This window comes from Neophocaena asiaeorientalis, unplaced genomic scaffold (genome assembly GCF_003031525.2).
Source record: "Neophocaena asiaeorientalis asiaeorientalis breed wild unplaced genomic scaffold, Neophocaena_asiaeorientalis_V1.1 scaffold946, whole genome shotgun sequence".
Classification (NCBI taxonomy): domain Eukaryota; kingdom Metazoa; phylum Chordata; class Mammalia; order Artiodactyla; family Phocoenidae; genus Neophocaena; species Neophocaena asiaeorientalis.
In genome coordinates, this window is record NW_020175049.1 from 1,530,618 (window position 1) to 1,547,690 (window position 17,073).

General features: G+C 48.6%; 1 protein-coding gene across 2 annotated transcripts in view; it reads left to right on the forward strand.

The window, feature by feature from the left end:
* ME3 (malic enzyme 3) overlaps nucleotides 1–17,073 on the forward strand; it is a 275,823-nt gene that overhangs the window by 250,291 nt on the left and 8,459 nt on the right. For both annotated transcript variants that reach the window (XM_024763609.1, XM_024763608.1), the window contains 3 exons: nucleotides 3,884–3,993; nucleotides 16,183–16,280; nucleotides 16,708–16,821. In XM_024763609.1, coding sequence (XP_024619377.1) covers nucleotides 3,884–3,993; nucleotides 16,183–16,280; nucleotides 16,708–16,821 — 322 coding nt within the window. The remainder of the gene's footprint in view (nucleotides 1–3,883; nucleotides 3,994–16,182; nucleotides 16,281–16,707; nucleotides 16,822–17,073) is intronic.

The following is a 17,073-nucleotide window of genomic DNA, read 5'->3' on the forward strand; positions in this document are numbered from 1 at the left end:
GAGAAAGGAGAAACGACATGCATCACATTGTTTTGTCGTCTGACCTTTTCAGCATTTTAGCTCCAGGCCAGTGCGGGAGCAACACTGAGAGTCTTGTGAGGATTCTATACATCAAAAGGTCACCGACAACCAAAGACATTCTGTTCCTCCCTCCCCGTCCAAATACTTGAAATTCACACCCTGAACAAAAACTCACAGTAAATGTTGGTTTGGTGAACATAGCATTAAAACTGTGCACTGAAGGGGTTTCTTTTGTTTTCTTTTAAACCATTTCTATTCGTTGTACAAGGAGAAGAGGGCTGGATGGTGGGTCAGGAGACGCTGCAAGCTCCCTACCACTACCCCCACCAGCACTTGCTCTGTGACTGGGAATAAGAATTGTGGCCAGGATGACACGTGTTTAGCACTTTACAATTTAAAAATCACCCCCAGCTTTTAATCCTCACCACAGCCGCAAAGTTGGCCAGGCAAATATTATGCCCATTGACAGACGGAAAACTGAGGCAGAATAGAGAAGAGAAGTGACACTCGGTTGCAGTGGCAGACCCAGGTCAGGCCTATGATGCCTCCTGACCCAAGCCCAGAGCTCAACACTGGACTGAGGCAAGTTGCTGCCTCTCCATTTCGGCCCCTGTGACATGAACCTGTCTCCAAATCCCCCCACCAACAGCTGCAACTGGAAGGACCATGGCAGGAGCAAATATTTGCCTACCCACTGGCATTTCTACTGTACTTTTTTTGCTTCCTCCCTTTTCTGGTGGTGCGCTTCCTTTTACAACAAACCTCTATAAACGGTTTCTGAGAATCACTGAGCTATGTTTGTAATGCAGATGTACTCAGGGAGTATGTAAAGTAATCATTTTAACAAAAGGAATAGATATTTAAAATTTAATACTAACTACGGGAAAAGTGTCCATTGTGTAAAACATAGTTTATCTTTGGATTCGATGTTTGTCTTTGGTTTTACAAAGTAGTTTGTACTTTCAGTATTTTCTACATAATATAGTCAAATGCAGAGCAGTTGCAATGCATCCAAAAAATGGGTACGTTTTCTGAAAAGAAAAAAAGGATATGCCATGCACAAAATTCAGAGGTTGGAAAAAAATGTGTTCTGGGCCACTTCAGTGCTACTCACCCCCTCACAGCCACCAGCCTCATCAGACAGATGCCCCGACAGCACAGGAAGCCCACCACATGTGGGCCCCAGCCACTTTTTCCAACAAGGTCGTACGTCTTTCTTTCCACAGCTGGTCCCAAGCTGGTCCCAGGCCTCCAGTTCACACAGTTGGGAATGGCAGGCACTTCTCCCTACCACATGCCCAGACACTCTGTGCTGAACAATCAGGGCACTTCTTTTCTCAATGAACATGACCACAGATACTGTTGGTCACAAATTGGTCCATGAGATGAAACCCTTTTTCTGCCCATGGATTAAGTAATTTTTAATAATTCACATCACACTTGCTTCCAGAAAGACTCCAATAAGAGACACAGTACAGGGCTTCCCTGGTGGCGCAGTGGTTGAGAGTCCGCCTGCCGATGCAGGGGACGCGGGTTCGTGCCCCGGTCTGGGAAGATCCCACATGCCGCGGAGCGACTAGGCCCGTGAGCCATGGCTGCTGAGCCTGCTCGTCCGGAGCCTGTGCTCCACAACGGGAGAGGCCTCAACAGTGAGAGGCCCGCATACCGCAAAAAAAAAAGAGACACAGTACAACCCAAAAAAGCAGGATCAAAGAGCCAGAATCGAGTCAGGGGAGGGTGTGTGCAGAGAGCCTCAGCTGAGGGAACCTACCGTTAAAGGGAAGAAGACAGCTCTCAGCTTCCTGACGCCCAGTGTTAACAGGAAACACAGGTTACCAATCCAGTCATTTTTTAGGAAGCACAAACTTTTTCCTGACTTTGAAATCTAGAAGGCAATTCTAGTGTAGATTTTAAATAAGACAACTCAAGCCGCTTAATGGGCCTTGTCTTTACCCACCAAGGCAGTGTTTCTGAGTTCTCCAGACAGGATCAGAACGATCTGAGGTGATCACTGAAAATGCATTGTACAGCATGGTGACCGAAGTTCATAATTACTGCTGTATCACGCACTTGAAGTCTGCTAAGACGGTAGATCTTAAGTGTCCTCAGCCCTCAAAAAAAAAAAAAATGCTAACAGTGTGAGGTGATGTGTGTGTTAATTAGCTTGATATTGTGGTAATCATTTCAAATGTATACATGTATCAGAACATCCTGTTGTGTTCCTTAAATACATACAATTTTTATTTGTCAATTATACCTCAGTAAAGATGGAGGAAAAAATACAGATTCCTGAGCCCCACCCCTAAACTCACTGGGTGAGTCTTTGGGAGATGGGCCCGGTGCTCTGCATTTTGAACCAGCTTACCAACTGATCCTGCTCTACCTGTACATGGAGAACACCCTCACCAAGGTGTTAGTGGATGACAGTGGCTTCATGCAGTGGCCTTTCCCAGCCTTCCCGGTATCTTATCAGGGAATAATGCCTGAACCCAGAAGAGTCTCTGGTGGAGGGACTTGAGACTTCAAGATCCACCAAGGGAGATATCTGGAGGCTGCAGAGGCTCCCCAAGCCTGAGTGGCAGAGGAGCCGGGCTCTCTGCATGCGCTTGGGTTTGGAGTGAGCTTTCTGCTGGGATTTCAGATGGCCACAGGCCACAGAGAGACAGGGCCCCATCTCAGCCCTTCCAGCACCCCTGGGGTCTGCCATCCAGAGCCCGTGGGAGTCACCAGCCCACATTAGAGACAATGATATGGGCTTGGCTGACCACCAGGCTCCGTACCCCTACTCTCTCTGCCCCATCCTCGTCCATAATGGGGCAGGCAATTTGCAGCAATGTGGATGCAACTAGAGATTATCATACTAAGTGAGATAAGTCAGAAAGAGAAAGGCAAATACCATACTATTCCACTTTTATGTGGAATCTAAAATATGGCACAAATGAACCTATGTATGAAACAGAAACAGACTCACAGACATAGAGAACAGACTTGTGGTTGCCAAGGGGGAGAGGGTTGGGAGAGGGATGGACTGGGAGTTTGGGGTTAGTAGATGCAAACTGTTACATTTAGAATGGATAAACAACAGGGTCCTACTACTATATAGCACAGGGAACTATATCCAATCTCCTAGGATAACCTTAATGGAAAAGAATATAAAAAAGAATGTATGGCACTTCCCTGGTGACGCAGAGGTTAAGAATCCGCCTGCCAATGCAGGGGACAGAGGTTCGAGCCCTGGTCCCGGAAGATCCCACATGCCACAGAGCAACTAAGCCCGTGCACCACAACTACTGAGCCTGCGCTCTAGAGCCCGTGAACCACAACTGCTGAGCCTGCGTGCCACAACTACTGAAGCCGGCACGCCTAGAGCCCGTGCTCTGCAACAAGAGAAGCTACCGCAATGAGAAGCCCGTGCACCGCAACGAAGAGTAGCCCCTGCTCGCCACCACTAGAGAAAGCCCCCACGGAGCAACAAAGACCCAACGCAGCCCAAAATAAATAAATATATGTATATATATATTGTTTTTTTAAATTACATGGGAAGTATTTTCAAACGAGTAATAAATCTTCAAAAACAAAGAATGTATGTATGTGTCACTGAGTCACTCTGCTGTATAGCAGAAATTAACACAACATTGTAAATCAGCTCTACTTCAATTAAAACTAGATAACTAAATCATAATGGGGCAGGCAGAGCCAGGAGTCCAGGAGCCAGCCATGTGGCATAAACCCCAGTGAATGAGCCATGCCACACCCACACCCACCCCTGGGCTGCACCGCCCTGCTCCCCAGTGCAGGCTGGGACCTGCCAGGCGTCAGCTCGGGGAGGCAATTACATGCTCTTTCCTCTCCCTCTCCACAGGTTTGGAATAAATTGCCTCATCCAGTTTGAAGACTTTGCCAATGCCAATGCCTTCCGCCTTCTCAACAAATACCGCAACAAGTACTGCATGTTCAACGATGACATCCAAGGTAAGTTTCCACCCCTCCTGACAAAGCCCCTGAGGACGAATGCCTTCTCACAAAGGCTCACCTGGGTGCCCAGGTGGGGAGGGGCCACCTCATAGCCGGTTTGCTGCCAGGAGCTGTTGAAGAAAGAGCAGTAAATCCAGATTCACTTTGCTAATTCTCAGCTCTGTGACCTTGGACATGTCCCATAACTTTGCTAAGTCTCAGTTTCTTCACCCATAAAATGGAGATGATTACTGCTTCAGAGAAAAGTAAGAATTTGGTTATTAGATATACGAAAGAAATTTTAAACAATGCTGTGATTTACTAGCTGGTTGAACATGGGCAGATCACATCTCTGAGCCACAGTTTCATCATCTATTCATTGGGAATGATAGTAACTACCTTGGAAGATTATTGTGAAAATTTAAAGAGCTAATATATGGAAAGTACCAGCACATAGGACTCATCAGACCAAAGCATCAATCGCCATAAAAGTGGCCTTCGCCAGCCACAATAGCTCGCTCTTGGATTTTCCAAACACAAGGCATATCACTGTCAGGGAATCAGGATAAGGCCTTCTCTTAACTTGGCTGGAATGAGTGCTTCTCACAATGATAACCGAGGCCCCAGAACATTCCAAAAGTCAATGGGAAGCATCTTCTAGTTCAGGGTCAGCTTGGCTCCCTGTTCTGTGGACCAGAAATATCTGAAGGTCCTTGCTTCTTGCTGTGGAGATGCCAGCATGTGACACTGGAGTAGGAGGGGTGGCTTCTCAGCGATTATCTCACCTGATCCAGGAGCTCTCAGGAAGGAGCATTGCCAGTTATTCCTAGCATTTTATAAAGCCCAAGGGAAACCTTGATGACATGTAGGTTATTATTGAACAAATGAAGTTTGGCAAGCAAGATCTTTTCAAATCAAGGAACCATGTCATGTAAAACAGAACAGGTTGGTAGGGGACAGGTATTGGTCCCTGGGAGTTAAAGATGGGCCAACATTTTGCAGATGAGGCCCAAAGAGGTCACAGTTTTCATCAAGTGAGTAAGACAGACCTAGGAGGATCCAAGCCCAGGTTAAAAATAGCTAAGGTTTAGAGCTGAATACTTGTTATTCATCAGGCAGGGTTCTAAGCACTTCACAGCTTAATCCTACCAGATATCACCAACCCTGTCTTACTTGTACTCCTGTGACCTCCCTCTGGGTCAGTTCCCTCTGCACATTGAAAGCTCTGCTTCTCAGCTTGGGACAATCTTCCCCATCATCTTTGGCTCAGTAACTCGTACTCACCCTTCAAGGCTCAGCTCCAGGGTCTCCTGTCCCAGGGAAGGGACAGCCTGATTTGGGTGCACACCGGGTGCCTCCACAGCTTCCTGTGCCCCCTCTGTCAACTTTCTTACCACACTGTACCCCACATGCCTGCATTGAGTTGTCTGTCTCCCCAGGAGACAATAAGCTCCCAGAGGCAGGAACCACATCTTTTCTCTTCTCACTTCCCAGCCCCAGCACAAGCGCCTGGCACACTGTAGATGCTTCATTAATGTTTGAAGAATGAATGAACGAGGTCCACCTGCACAAATTGAGATTCTCATAAGCACCCACCTGTCCTTGTGGGTGTGTCTACACTGGACACCTGCCCCCGAAGCCTCTCTCTTGTCCAGGTCATCATACTCACCCAGAAATGCACCCCACATGTGCTCACACGCAGACATATATACATCTTCACGTGTGTACGCCCTCATGTATACACACACACAACTTCTTAAATTAAATCAATTCGTTAGTTTTTAGGTCCTGCTGGTACCCAGTTCCAGTAGAGTCTATTTCACTCCCAGGCAAAGCCAGATGGAATGGTTTTCTGGGTCCCACGGCAAACAGAGGAGGAATTTCCCATTCTTTTCTCAGAAATGAGAGACTAAAGTCATTAAACTAAAATGCATGAGGAGAGCTGGCAAATCGTACTAGAATGGCAGGAGCCCTATAATATCAAGTCTTTGATCGGGACAACCTGACCGTTAGGCATGGCCGTGTGATTAACAGCACCGCCCAGATCTTCCCTCAAGAAAGGACTTGTTGCCCCAGCTGGCGGCAGGGCTGGCTGGAGCATCAAGCAGACCACGGTCCTGCCCTGCCAGGATGGCATCACCAGGTGATCAGGGAATATAGAAGCTCAACCATTTTGGCCCAGTACAGGACAGCTCTGAGGGCACATTTAACTCCAGGGCTCCCCACGGGGCTGGCTGAGGCCCTGGGGACCGCATCACGGCTCAGCTTCTCCTACTTCCCCATCCTCGACCCCATCCTGCTTCCACTCCCTCCCTGGCACAGGTGTGCTGATCCCAAGGCCACTTCTTCATAACATCCTGAACACTTCACATCTCTCTGAATCTGCTTCCCGGGGAACCCAAACTGTGCCAAGTAATCCAGCTGGCATGAGCACAGAACTTTAGGCTAGAAAAGTGTTTTCCATCCACACTGTTTCACAGCTTCCTGGCCTCACCCCCTCCGCCTGTGGGGAGGATGGACATTGCTGTTCACGTCACTGATGAGACAACTGAAGTTCAAGGCTTAAGTTTTGCTCCACGTCCCACAGCCTAACAGGCATAAAGCTGGGGCTAGAACCTAGTCATTTCTAACTCGGAATTCACTGTCTGGCTGACGTCGGGCTGCCGATGATCCCTCGTAGGTGAGGCAGTGCCGTGAGTCTCCTTGGTGAGGATTAAATTCCGGACCCCACGGAAGTGTGGGTGTCACCGCTCTCCTCACCCCTCCCATCCTCTCCTCTAACTCCCACAGTCCACAGACCCCCCCGATAAGGCCTGGGGACGGGGAGGGGCTGGCCCACAGTCGCCAGCTGGTTAGTGATGGGTCCAGAACCAAAAGCCTATGATGTGTACTCTCAGTGCTGGGTGGACGATTAGCAGACTGGTGAGGAATTCCGGGATTAATGGGGCAACGTGGAAGATTAAGCTTATGCTAGAATTGACCCCCTTACCTCCAAATACAAGGTAGAGAGCAGAGGAAAAAGAAACATGAAAAGACATAGCCATGCTCAAAAATAGAAAGGAACGCCTGCATGCACAGAATTGGAGAGAGCTGGGAGAAGGGGGAGGGTGGGAGGAATCACAGTGGTAAACAGACACCGAAACCAAACCGCACGTGGTTGCTGGGAACAGGCCCGGTCCCCCCCAACAGGACTCGTGGTCAGGCAACACCCCAGAATGGCGGGGGATGGGCCCAGGCTGCCCACATGAAATGAACACCAGCGCAGCCTCACATCCTCTGTGGAGTGAGGAAAGATACGACTGAAGGCCTCAGGGTCCCCACCAGACTGAGCTCTGTGAGGGCAGGGCCGTGCCTGGTGCTGAGCAGAAGCTCGGGCACAAGATTGGAACTGTCTCCCAGGCAGTCCTGCTGTTTCACACTCCTGGGAATCACCAACCCCACGTGGCCGACCACAGGGTTGGGTCTCTGAAGCCCCAGCACTGGCAGGGTAAAGAGCTCCCCAGGGCTGCCATGGTCTCCTCCGTGCGCCCCCCGCCCCAGCCCCGGCCCTATTCCCCGCTCAGACCGGTGGGAAGCCTCAGCCTCCCCAGGCTGGTTCTCGGTGAGCAGGGCTGCCCGTGCACTGACTCATCGCTGGAAGCCTCTTCAGGAGTTTTGGAAAAGGCAGAGGCTCAGGTGACTTTTGTTGTTTCAGCTGGGATCACAGAAGCATCCCGGCTCTTAGCGGAGGAGAGAGAGGCCTGGAAGGGGAACAGCGCTAGGAATGGCCATGCTGGAGGACTGGCCAGCTGTGTCCTTCCCAAGAAGCCAGGTCCAGGATACCGCTGGCCTGGTGAGCACAGGCCCCCGGCCTCCACGGCTAGCTGCCCGCAGTGTGGCTGGGGACAGCAAAGCCCAGCTGGCCTGTCAGCTCCAGAGCATCCTCCCAGCCCAGCAGGCCTCCCTGGACCTGCACTGCCCTCGAGTCCGGCCACGTTCCCGAGAGCAGACGGCCAGTCAGGGTGCCTGTGTGGTATGTCAGGCCATGGTCGCCCCTCATACTTCCAAGTTTTCATCTGTGAGCCAGAGTTCTTAACAGTCAGAAGTTGGACTGAGACAAGCCTAGGTCTGAATCCCCACTTTTCTGCTTTGGGGCTTAGGCCAGGTGGCTTAAATCCTCCCAGTCTTCTTTTCCTGATCTGTAAAATGGACATGACAGTATTCACAGCCATGAGGGAGGCTCAGCCAGTACTGCCGGAAAGATCAGGATGCCTTTCTAAGGCCAGCGTTGATCCTGGCTGGATGGGCACTCTGCTAGCTCATCGTTAAGTGTTTTCATCATCACCCTTGCTTATGGCACCAGGTAGTTGTAAGGGCTGCAGTGATGTAACGCGGGAACAGGCATGTAACCGCACTCAGTTCTGGTACCGGGTACTGATACCTCTGGTGCACAGGAGGCTCCCAACACATGCACCAGGGGGGAGGAGGAAGTGTTGAGACCGAAAACAGAGAGGCTTTGGTGGAGGTGAGAAGAGGCACCAGTGTGAGCGCAGGCCTGGGAAAGCCTGAGAAGGGCGGCAGGGGCCCACCTCACCTCTTTCCTCTTTCCACATCCAGCCTATTCTTCCAGCCCATTGAATTAGTTCTGTGAGTTTCCTGCCGATTCTGATTCTGAATGTGCTGGTCCCTCTGCCTAGAACTCTCTTCTGCTCTCGGCTAATTTCTCTTTGTCCTTGAGGACTCAAACCTCACCTCCCCCAGGATACCGCACCCAGGGCCAAACCCGTTCCGCAGGCCCCAGGATGACCCCACCCTTCCCCAGGGCCTGGGAGTGACACTGGGCAGTGGCCACCCGCTTTGCAGAATATTTCAAAGTACCCCGGGGCTCAGATGCCACAATAGGAAGGGGGCAGATGGGGAGGAATGGCCCAGCTCTGAAGTCTGTCCAGCTGGTTTGTCCTGTTTACAAGACACCAGGGGTTACTTCCAGCTGTCAGCTGTCTGCTGCTCCTTTCCTACCACACACAGTAAGCAGCAGTTCCTGGCCCTTCCCGTGTCTCTCCCACAGTGAAACCTCCCCCGGCCGCTTCAACCTCATCTCTCCCCAGTCCCCAGAACCTTCCTTTTCGCTAAGTCCTAGGTTCTGAGGCTGTTCTTCCCGTACAGGGCTTTCCCAGCCCTGAGATTCTCGTGGGTCTCTTCGCACGTCTAATCCTGGCTGCTCTGAGACCTCCCCCTTAGCCTGTTGCATCAGTTAAATCCCCAAAGAAGCCAAGAAGATGGTAATTATTCCCTCCGGCAGCAGAATAGTCTAACCCTGCTTCCTTCCTGGGCCGGGAACTGCCTTCTTGAGAGTCCAAGGGCTCCAGAAAATTCCCTTCAGGACACAGAAACAGGGTTGAAGTCATCTAGAAGGCCTTTGCTTGGTTTCCAATAAGGGGAACTTGAATTTTCTCAACAGTTATTCTGCTAACCCCTGTGCCCAAGACTGTTGTATTCATCTTCATAAATCTAAGGTTTCATATACCCATATACCCAGTGGAGCCCCAGAACAGGCTCTCAGTACACGCTCATGAACAAATGAGCAGCCGCTGGCTGCCGTGGGAAGGTAATTCTGCGGATCATGAAAGGGGGCCAACCTAATCCTAGAGGATGCCCAATCCTCCATGGCCCCAGGCCTCCAAAGCCACCTTGGCTGGACCCTGCCAAGCCTAACTCCCTGTGCTTCTTGCTGCCTAAGACAGCAGCACTGTCTCACCTGAGAAGCAGCTAGTTCTTTCCCTTTTCTCTGATAGTGTGTGGTTTCGAATGGAAACTTCTTTAACTTTGTCAAATGTGACCATTAAAAGCAGAATAGAAACTACATTTTCAGTCCCTTTGTGCTATTTCCTGAACCTACAACCTCCAGTACTCAGTTTGCAGGAAATGCAATTATGGAAAGCTCCCTCTGAAAAGGAAAATTTGTTTTTCTTTCATCGTGAATGAGGAACAAACAGTCATGCTTTCAGCTGCCCTCAGCATTCACGGGCACGTGTTCTAACACATCCCTAGGCCCCCGGGCTTCTCCAGAAACCTCTGCAGCTTCCTTCCTCTCTATTTTTAAATCCCTAATACATTACCCAAGACCCTCCTCCTCAAAATGAAAGTTGATGATGGAGATAGCGTTCTTTGCCAAACTTTATAATATAGGATTTAAGAACTGCTGTTTTTCCTCTTGAGTTCTGGGCTGTGAATACGGCAACTTGCCACTTCAGAGGATGGCCTCAGAGAAAGATCCCAGAATGGAGGATGAGAAGTAGCCAGCAAGGTAGCCAGTGAGCGTGGGGTTCCAGAGGCCACATGCAGAGTTTCCCAAAGGAAGGAATGAACACCAGTATCAAATGCTGATGAAAGGTCAAGGAAGAGGAGGGCTGAGGACTGACCACTGAACTTGGCAAGATGGAGGTGCTGGTGAGGTTGACAAGAGGTGGGGCAGTTGCCTGATGGGACTGGGTTTCAGGGAGACCAAGAAGAAAGGAAATAGAGGTAATGAGTATATTCAGCTCTTTAGAAGAATTTGGCTATAGAGGGAAGTAAGAAATAGGGTGGGAATGACATAGGGTCAAGAGGAGGCTTTTTAAGGATGGGAACTTGATGACATTTGTATGCTGATGGCAGTGATCCACTAGAGAGGGATCAGTTGAGGATGCAGGAAAAAAAGGGAGAGAATTATAAAACAAATTTCTTGAGTAGGTAAACGTGGTGGGATCCAGCACACAGCCGGAGGTGGCTTTAGCTAAGAGCAGGGACCATTCATCCACATAACAGGAGAAACGGCAAAGTATATGGACCGGAGGCAGAGGTTTTATAGAGTTGGTGGTGAGAGGATTCACTTCTCTCCTGGTCGTTTCTACTTTCTTTGAACTTCACTTTCCACTTCTGAAAGGGAAAAAAATGGGAGCTCCGTAGTACCTATTTCCTAGAGTTGCTGTAAAGATTAAATGAGCAAATAAATGCAGGCAAGCGCATACATAGCACGGAGCCAAGGTCACGGGGAGAGCAATCAATAAGCGGCAGTTGTTGTATCCTTTTGAAATTTTCAACTCTGTTCTACCAGATTTCCCAATGCTTTGTGTTTTCCAACCCCTTCCAGAGTCACAACTGAACAATTACATCCACCACCTAAGTTCACTTCCCTCCACCTCCACTACCACCTGCCCCTCAGGTCTCCCCCAGGGAAACCCCATAAGGCCACTCCTGCTGCCTTCAACTCCAGAGTCAGGAAAGGCTGTCTGAGCTGCATAGACCAGGAAGGGGTGGAAGCAGCAACCCAGGTTTACCTGCTTTACTTCTAACTTGGCGACTCACAGGCGGAAGCCACTGCCTCTCTCTGGCCTCAGTTTCCTCATCTGTACAGTTGTTGGATGTCACGCTCTCCATCCAGCACTGAATTTCTGCAGGTAAGCTGTTATTCAGCCTGTAGGTTCTAACCACAAAAGATACTTGACATCCAGGAAGGAACAGACCCATCAAGAATGCAGTCTCTTTGGGAGGTTCTCTGATGAAATATCTTTGGCGCCACCTGGTGTCGCATGCTTTGTACAGCTCCTTTCAGGAGGCAGAAGGCTGCCGTGAAATATAATAGAATCAGATGCGGGGGGGGGAAAAGGTGCTCTCTGTCCAATGGAAAACTGGAAACAGAAAACGGAAAGTTCATTCCTGCTCCCGCCCTGCAACCATTAGTATTTTGTAGCTCCTTTCGGATTTTGTGTGTATATTTTGTTACAATTAGAATCATAGTATGTAGACTGTTGAATGTTCTCTTCCTTCCAACTAACTCAGTGAAGCATGATTCAGGGGTTAAGAGCACATGCCCTAGAGCCCGATTCCCTGAGTTCAAAGCCTCACTCTGTTGTGTGATCTTGGACAACTCAGCAACCTGCTCCATACCTCATTTTCCCAATCTGTAAAATGGGGATGATGATAGGATTAAATAAATGTCTTTACATTAAGACATATAAAGCACTTAGAACAATATGTGATGTTAGTTACTAACTTCATAGCATTTTCTGTGTTGCTACACCATCTTCATAATGAATATTTTTAATAGCTTTAGTATCCTACTGAGTGCCTACACTAGCTAATTTACTTAACCAATGCTCTTTTGTTAGGTGTTTGTTATTTCCAGTCATTCTACATTATAAATAACACTGTCATAAATATCTTACCACATACCTTTTGGATTTTTTCATACATAGATTCCCAGAAATAGAAGCATGAGGTCAAGGGGCAAAAACATTTTATGCCTTTGGTCTATATTGGGAAATAGTTCTCCAAAATGGGTTGTAGCTCTTTAAAATGGAATGTGTGCTGAACTTTGCCCTTTTCATTGCTCCCTCACCAGCCATAGATAACATCAGTTTCTTTGATTTGCACAATTGTAATGACCATAAACAGTCACACTTTAATTTCCTTTTCTTTGACCGTCATAGAGGCTTAGCGTTGCCAGTTGCGATTACTTTATTGTGACTCTGTGAGGGTCCACACCAGTCGTTTTAACAGAGAAAACTCGACATAAAGAATTGTGAATTCTGCATTAAAGAACTGAAAAGCCAGAAAGAAACACTAAGGATCTGCTACCACCCCTGAGGCTGGGGGAACACAGGGAAGACAGGTGACAGCTGGCTAGCGTTCATGCCTCTGAGGGGCACGCGCCACGAGGCTAGTTCTGTAAGTGACGGACAAAGAGCAAACTGGATTCAACTGCTGCTTGTGGAACAAACTGCTGCTGTAAGATTAAAAAGCCAAGGCTCTGGAGTTGCCAGATTTAGCAAAAACAAAATGCAGATGATCAGCTAAATTTGAATTTCAGACAAATAACAGTTTTTAGAATATTTATGCTAATATTGCATGGAACACACACTAGAAAATTATTTCTTGTTTACCTAAAATTCAAATTTAACTGAACGTCCTACATTTTACCCAGCGATCTTACAAAGTAGGAATGGTGCTGGAAAAACTTTTCTTTCCCTGCCCATCTAGTCTTTCAATCGCCCTCTGGCGCCCCCTATTGGCAGAGCCCACCATAGGGCCAATTGGTAAAGCTGAAAAGTGGTTTGCAGACAAAGGAGAAACGATTATCCAGTAATCGGCAGAGTCCACCCTTCTGGCTGTTCAGCATCGATACATACATACCGTCCTGCACATTGGTACTTCCAGACAACAGCAACAAACTCTAACAAAATGCCTAATAAAATGCAACTATCTTTCCAACAAATGAAGACATTCTCGCCTTCTCCCTGAAACGGGGAGAGGCAAAGTGTCTACAGTTATTTGCCAACTAAAGAATGTCACTCATCATCTGGTTCTACAATAATGAAGTCACTAGCCACTGCAGTCACCGACCTTCAACACACCCTGAAAGGAGTTCAAGGCAGAGATCAGGCATGAGGCACTCTGTGCTCTGGGAAAAACTGGCAGAACGGGCCTTCAGATACTTAGATATTTTCAGAAGATTTTATGAGCCCAGTTTCTTGCATCTTCTCATGTCTAGGAAAACACCAAAATCATTAACGGAGACATCCACTCCTCGTGACGAGCAACAACCTTCTTGTAACCAGCAGCAACCTTCTCCTAAAATGTGTGCTTGATCGCACGTATGCCCTTCACCAATATCACATATACACTGACACCCACACCCCTCTTCAGAGCTATCTGAGGGGCTGTCTCCTGGGCTATAGTTCTCATTGTGCCCCAAATAAAACTTAACTCACAACTGTCACACTGTGCATTTTTTGGACATATTTATCTCTGGAAGATAGTCGCACCACCCATCTCCGGGCAGGACTAACTACTCTTAAATCTCAGTCACAGTCACATTTGAAAACTCTGTTATCTAAAAGCTAAATTGTAGAATTAACCTCCAACAAAACTTCTATAGAATAATAAGCGGAAGGAGAAGGGAGAATAAATTAGCTAATACGAACTATCATCCGTAATCACATGATAATCAAGGAAGAAAATTTGCATGGCTGCTACATTTCTCATTTCTGTAACCTGTCATGAAGCCATAGTTGATGTTTATGAATTTCTTCGTCGGTCTCCCATTCCATGTTTTCTTGTCATCAGACAAGACCTTAGCTTGCCAGGGTTCCTTAGTAGGATGACCCAAACCTTCATTCCTGAAGGATCTGCAGCCTCCGCAGCCCTGCCTCTCTTTAGCTGTAACAGTGTTTATTAATATTTACTCTTGAGCACAGGAGTACTAAGACACACCCCAGAGGATCCCCTAGGCGCAGACACAGTCTTCCCCCTGTCCCTAGTTTCCCCTTGGGAAACTCAGGATGAGTAACCACAGCCAGTAAAGTAACCCTCTTCTTTGCCCACTGGTTTTGTGGCAAATGGCCAGGTGGCAGTCTCAACTTCCAAGTCAACAGAACCATGTTGGGAATCCTAATGGAAGCATTTGTCCCTTTGGAACCAAGACCTCCAATCCAGAGAGCACAGAATTGAAGAGACAGGAAGCAGAAACCCTGCAAGTGATTCATTAGGTGAAATGGTGAGAGGAGCCATTCTCACTTCAACGCTTTGATTTCCAGACCCAAGTATTCTGGCTGTGGAGAAAGAGCACGAGGTATTGTTTGCTAAGTCAGATCACATATTGCATCCTATAAGATAGACCCTCACCATCTCCTCAACTGAGTCTTAAGTCTTCAGCAGCCCATCCTACTGATCTATTAGGTCATCTGCTCCTGGGTGGTAGAGTACGTGTTAAGACCACTGCGTTCCGTGGCTATGAGCCTATTGCCGCACTTCTATTGAAATGAATTCCTTGATTAGAAGCCTGGAATATATCAGGATGGTGACTAGGCATTTCAGACATGCCCAGATGATGGCACTGGCAGAACATTATAGACAGGGAAAGTCAAGCCATATCCAGAAGCTGTGTTTATTCCAGTGAGGACACATCTCTCCCCTGTCTCTGATGGAAGGAGTCCAGTGTAATCGTCCTCCTGCCGGGTAGATAGTCCTCCCAGAGGACGGTGCCATAGCAGGAGCTCCACACTGGTCTCTGCCATTGACAGCTCAGTAGTAGTAGCAGGCAGCCTCCGTGAGGAAGTCCATGCATAGCCTCCATCCCTGCCACCATGGCTACTCTATATGGAAACTGAGCAAACCCTAGATGGCGTGGGAAAGATGCTGACCGACACGCACAAGCCGTGCCATTTTGTCCACCTGATGATTGAGAAACTATTCTCATTCTGCCCTTTGGTGAGCTTTCACATGGGGCACAAATATCTTCACACCCTGTACCTATTCAGAGAAGTCCATTCGCAAACCCTTCCCTAGACTTCCCCATCACCAGTCCTACTGTTCGGTTCTTTCTAAGTCCCTGACCATCTAGCTAAACCGTTAACAACTGCCCACGAATTGATGTAGGTCTAGCCATCTCTTGGACCAAAGTGGACAACAAAATTTACAACGGGAGGTCATGTCCATTGGGAAGATTTACTTCCCTATTTCCCTTTAGGGTGACCTTTTATTAGGGCTGTGAAACTGCAACCGTACGCTTCTAGTTGATGCCAGCATACTGTTAAGAACGATCTGTAAGCCAAGCCTGCTTTTTCCTCCGTGGTCAGCCGGTCATAGGGATTCCTAGTGCGGCCTCAGGTGTGGATTGAGGGAGAGGAAGAGTAGTTGTCAAACTAGTCTGAGCCACCTGCTTGTGCAGCTTACTTGTACCTTCAGATGTATTCAAGCCATTCAATGCTGGTTATGCTACTGGGCATAGCCTTATGACTTGCTGGATAAGACAAGCAGCTCAAGTCACATGGTCAGGTAATGTTTCATGGTTAGTTTGTGGCCTCATTTTTAATATGTTTTTATCCATTTACCCCTTAAACAAATCATTCTATGAGGCTCACCCTTCGTTTTGGCTTCCCTTGTATTTGTCCTTGTTGTTTCATTTATGAATGATGGTGGTAGCAGCACCCGACCCTCTGATGCTCTCTCCCAGGGTAGCAATCCAGGAGCTATTTCTCAAACTAACAGTTATCTGCAAAAGAATGCATGGAGAGTACCACGCAAAAGAGAGTTGCTCGACAACCTGCGTGCCTACAGGGCTGACTTCTGTAAGGGCGAGGGGAAGTCGCATGTTCCATCACAGGTTCTAGGTGTGGGGAACTCTGCCAAGGGTCTTGGGGGTGGGACCCGGTGGGCAGAGGGTGATCTCCGTCCACTCTGTTGCAGGCACAGCCTCCGTCGCCGTGGCAGGGATCCTGGCTGCTCTGCGAATCACCAAGAACAAGCTCTCCAATCACGTGTTTGTTTTCCAAGGTGCTGGTGAAGTAAGTGCCGTCGGGGGCTCTCTGCTGTTGTTCCAGTAGGAGAGTAAGAATGGGTAGAGGGGCTTCCCTGGTGGCGCAGTGGTTGAGAGTCCGCCTGCCGATGCAGGGGACACAGGTTCATGTCCCAGTCTGGGAAGATCCCACATGCCGCAGAGCGGCTGAGCCCGTGAGCCATGGCCACTGAGCCTGCGCGTCCGGAGCCTGTGCTCCGAGCAAGGAGGAGCGGTGTTCTGGGCTTCTGAGGAGAGGAAACAGGACAGATGCGTTGTGGTCATTGCAGCTGCCTGGGCCCCAACATTTGGGTGTCTCAAGGCAGGGACTTAACTGGGCCTCCTGGGAGTAGTGGGGGAAGAAACGAGGATTTTGGTGAAGCATCTGATAAAATCCTGAGCAGCGTTTGCCTTTTGTCTAAACACCCACCTCGCAGGCAGCCATGGGCATCGCCCACCTCCTTGTCATGGCCCTAGAGAAAGAAGGCGTACCCAAGGCAGAGGCCACAAGGAAGATCTGGATGGTGGACTCCAAGGGGCTCATTGTCAAGGTACTGTCGGTCTGGAGACCTGGAGGTTACCTGATATCTACAGCTATTGGAACTGGACTGGAAGAGATCTCAAGGGGTAAACTGCTCAGACAGAAGAGAGAGCAGAAGGAGGGCAGTGTCCTAGTCCCCAAAGCAAAAGATTCATCCCCAAGTAGCCTTAACTGCTCTTGTCCAAAGGCTTTGAATGTGCTTGCAAATGTGTGTACGTGTGCCCTTTCCAGTGTCATCTCCCCCCACGTCCTGCCCTGTACT